The sequence below is a fragment of the Cariama cristata genome, unplaced genomic scaffold (assembly GCF_000690535.1).
Source record: "Cariama cristata isolate BGI_N322 unplaced genomic scaffold, ASM69053v1 scaffold9258, whole genome shotgun sequence".
In the NCBI taxonomy this organism is placed as follows: domain Eukaryota; kingdom Metazoa; phylum Chordata; class Aves; order Cariamiformes; family Cariamidae; genus Cariama; species Cariama cristata.
Window position 1 is genome coordinate 541 of NW_009632806.1, and position 2,239 is coordinate 2,779.

Below are 2,239 nucleotides of genomic sequence, written 5' to 3' on the forward strand. Positions count from 1 at the left end.
AACTTAAAGAATTTCAAGAATATCCGTGTGGCGTCGCTGGCCGATTCCCTGAGCTGCCTGACCGATGCTGACAGAGTAATTTCTTGCTTTCCCAAGTCCTGCTGGGCTCCTTCCCCAATGTATAGCTCAGGCGACATATAGCTGCCTTACCTCTAAGCCAGAGCCTCTCTTAGATCTGTTGTGTGTTTTATTTAGGATGAACTTCACACCCGGGAGGAAACACGGGGGAGCCAGGCCACGGTCTATAGGTTTTACCAACACTTGAAGTGCCGGCGGGGCTGGGTGCCGGATCTCATCGACGCACTGCGCCAGAACAACGCAGGGCACCTGGCCGATGAGCTGCAGCATGTATATGACACCTGGCAAGCTCGTATGTAGTCTCATCATCCCTCGGTGCTGTCCTGGGGGTCTGGCGGAGATGGAGACCCAAACCATGTCTGCTGGTGTCTGCTAAGCAGCGGGCTCAGGGTTCCCAGCGGCCTGGGGATGTCTGTGAGCATCCCCAGGGATGTCCCTCACATTGGTGATGGGCCTGAGGATGGCAGGGGCCTTGTTTGAAGGTGCTTGAGTTGGCAGTGGGCTGAGTTTCTCACCTGGAGGGGAGATGGAAAGATGAATGAAGGGGTGCTGTGGGCTTGGCCGATGTGGGGACAGAGCAGGGGCATGTGAGGGGTTTGCCTTGGCCCCATGCTCATCCTCTGTCTCCTCAACTTTTCCACTGATGTCCCTGCTCATTAATCACCTTGGCTCCTCCAGGTCCCCCGACTCCTGCTGCTGCCTCCTTCCCTCCTGCAGCCAGCGATACCCGTCCTGCTGTCTCCTCCATCGGTGCCCACACACCATCCCCAGGGTCAAACCTTGCTCGGGGTGCCCCGTTGGCTGAGCAGCCACGCCAAAACCTGCCCGTCGGCAGCCATCCACCTCCTATGCCCGGTGCTGCCACTGCCACGAGCACAGACCTGGATGCCAGGGCCCCAGTGCAGGAAACGGTGAGTGGGGCAAGTGTCAGATGGGGACACGAAGGTCCCTTTTGGACTGGAGTGTTGATGTGGTGGGGAGCCCGTGGTAGGGCCAGGCTTGTTTGAGGACACTCCAAGCAGCCTCTCGCTGTTGATCTCTGCCGCATGCTTGCTGCATCTGGTAACTTATAGCCCACATACGGCCCTACAACTGTTCCTCTCTCCTGCTTCCCCTCCATGGATGGGAATGCAGGGTCTACTCTGTTAGTCCGGACTCCCTTCCACAGCCCCCAACCCCGTGCAGACCTCCTGCGAGCTCTGTGGAAGGTGCCAAGGAGAGACCTCCTTCATCACCAGGCTTGCATGGGTCACTGGGTCAGGGTTTGGGGTACCTTGGTGGTCCCAGACCCCCTCATCCTGGCACAGTGATTTAACACAACTCATTTCCTTCTAGGTCCCCAAAACCCTCCTGGAGCAAGAGACTCCGCGGCCACCTCCACCTGGGAGCACGGTCTGTGACAGAGTGAGCAACAGCCACGGCGGAGAGGAGCATCTCTCGCACCCCATCGAGGCTGCGCAAGTAGCAGTGGGGACCTCCGTGGCAGACAGTGTGGCCGTGCCATCAGCTGTCCCCCCCAAGTCGGGCCAGGACTGGCTGCGCCGCCAGCAGCACCCGGTGTTTGTGGACAACGGGTGTTTTGGTAACGCCAACCACCTGCACCGCGGCATGCCGGGCTTGGGTCTGGGCAGGTCTCTTCCACCGAGGGATGCAGGCGTTGCTCAGAGCCCCGAGCAGCCCAGGAATGAGCCCGAAGAGGACTTCTACGTCTCCACTGAGTCACTCCCGAGGCTGGAGGAGGCTGCTCGCAGCAGGGGGCTGCAGCCCCCAAGCTCACTGCCAAAAAACCAGGCTGTGCCCGGCTCCGAGCATAGCCAGCCCCCGGGCAGCTTTGTGGATGTGCGCAGCCCCCTCCTCATACAGCAGCAGTTCGATGCAGAACAGAAGCGAGCTGAGATGCTGCAAGAACATGGAGGAGATGGAGGTGGGTTTCCTTCCTGGCAGAGCCATGTAACCACTGTGTGGGTTTCCTTCCCGGCAGAGCCATGTAACCACTGTGCAGCTGTGCTGATGAGGAGCAGGGCTGAAGGTGCTGTCGGATGCCCCTCACTACCAGACAGACCTTGAGGTGCTGGAGCGAGTCCAGAGAAGGGAAGCGAAGGTGGGGAAGGGTCTGGAGCACAAGTCTGATGGGGAGCGGCTGAGGGAGCTGGGGGGGTTT

General features: G+C 59.7%; 1 protein-coding gene across 1 annotated transcript in view; it reads left to right on the forward strand.

Annotated features, from left to right (window-relative positions):
* Window positions 1-3: 3 nt before the first annotated feature.
* Window positions 4-2,239, forward strand: part of MAVS (mitochondrial antiviral signaling protein) — a gene marked incomplete at its 5' end in the record, with an annotated part of 4,694 nt that continues 2,458 nt past the window's right edge. The window contains 4 exons of the mRNA XM_009706507.1: window positions 4-75; window positions 196-370; window positions 757-989; window positions 1,414-2,002. Coding sequence (XP_009704809.1) covers window positions 4-75; window positions 196-370; window positions 757-989; window positions 1,414-2,002 — 1,069 coding nt within the window. The remainder of the gene's footprint in view (window positions 76-195; window positions 371-756; window positions 990-1,413; window positions 2,003-2,239) is intronic.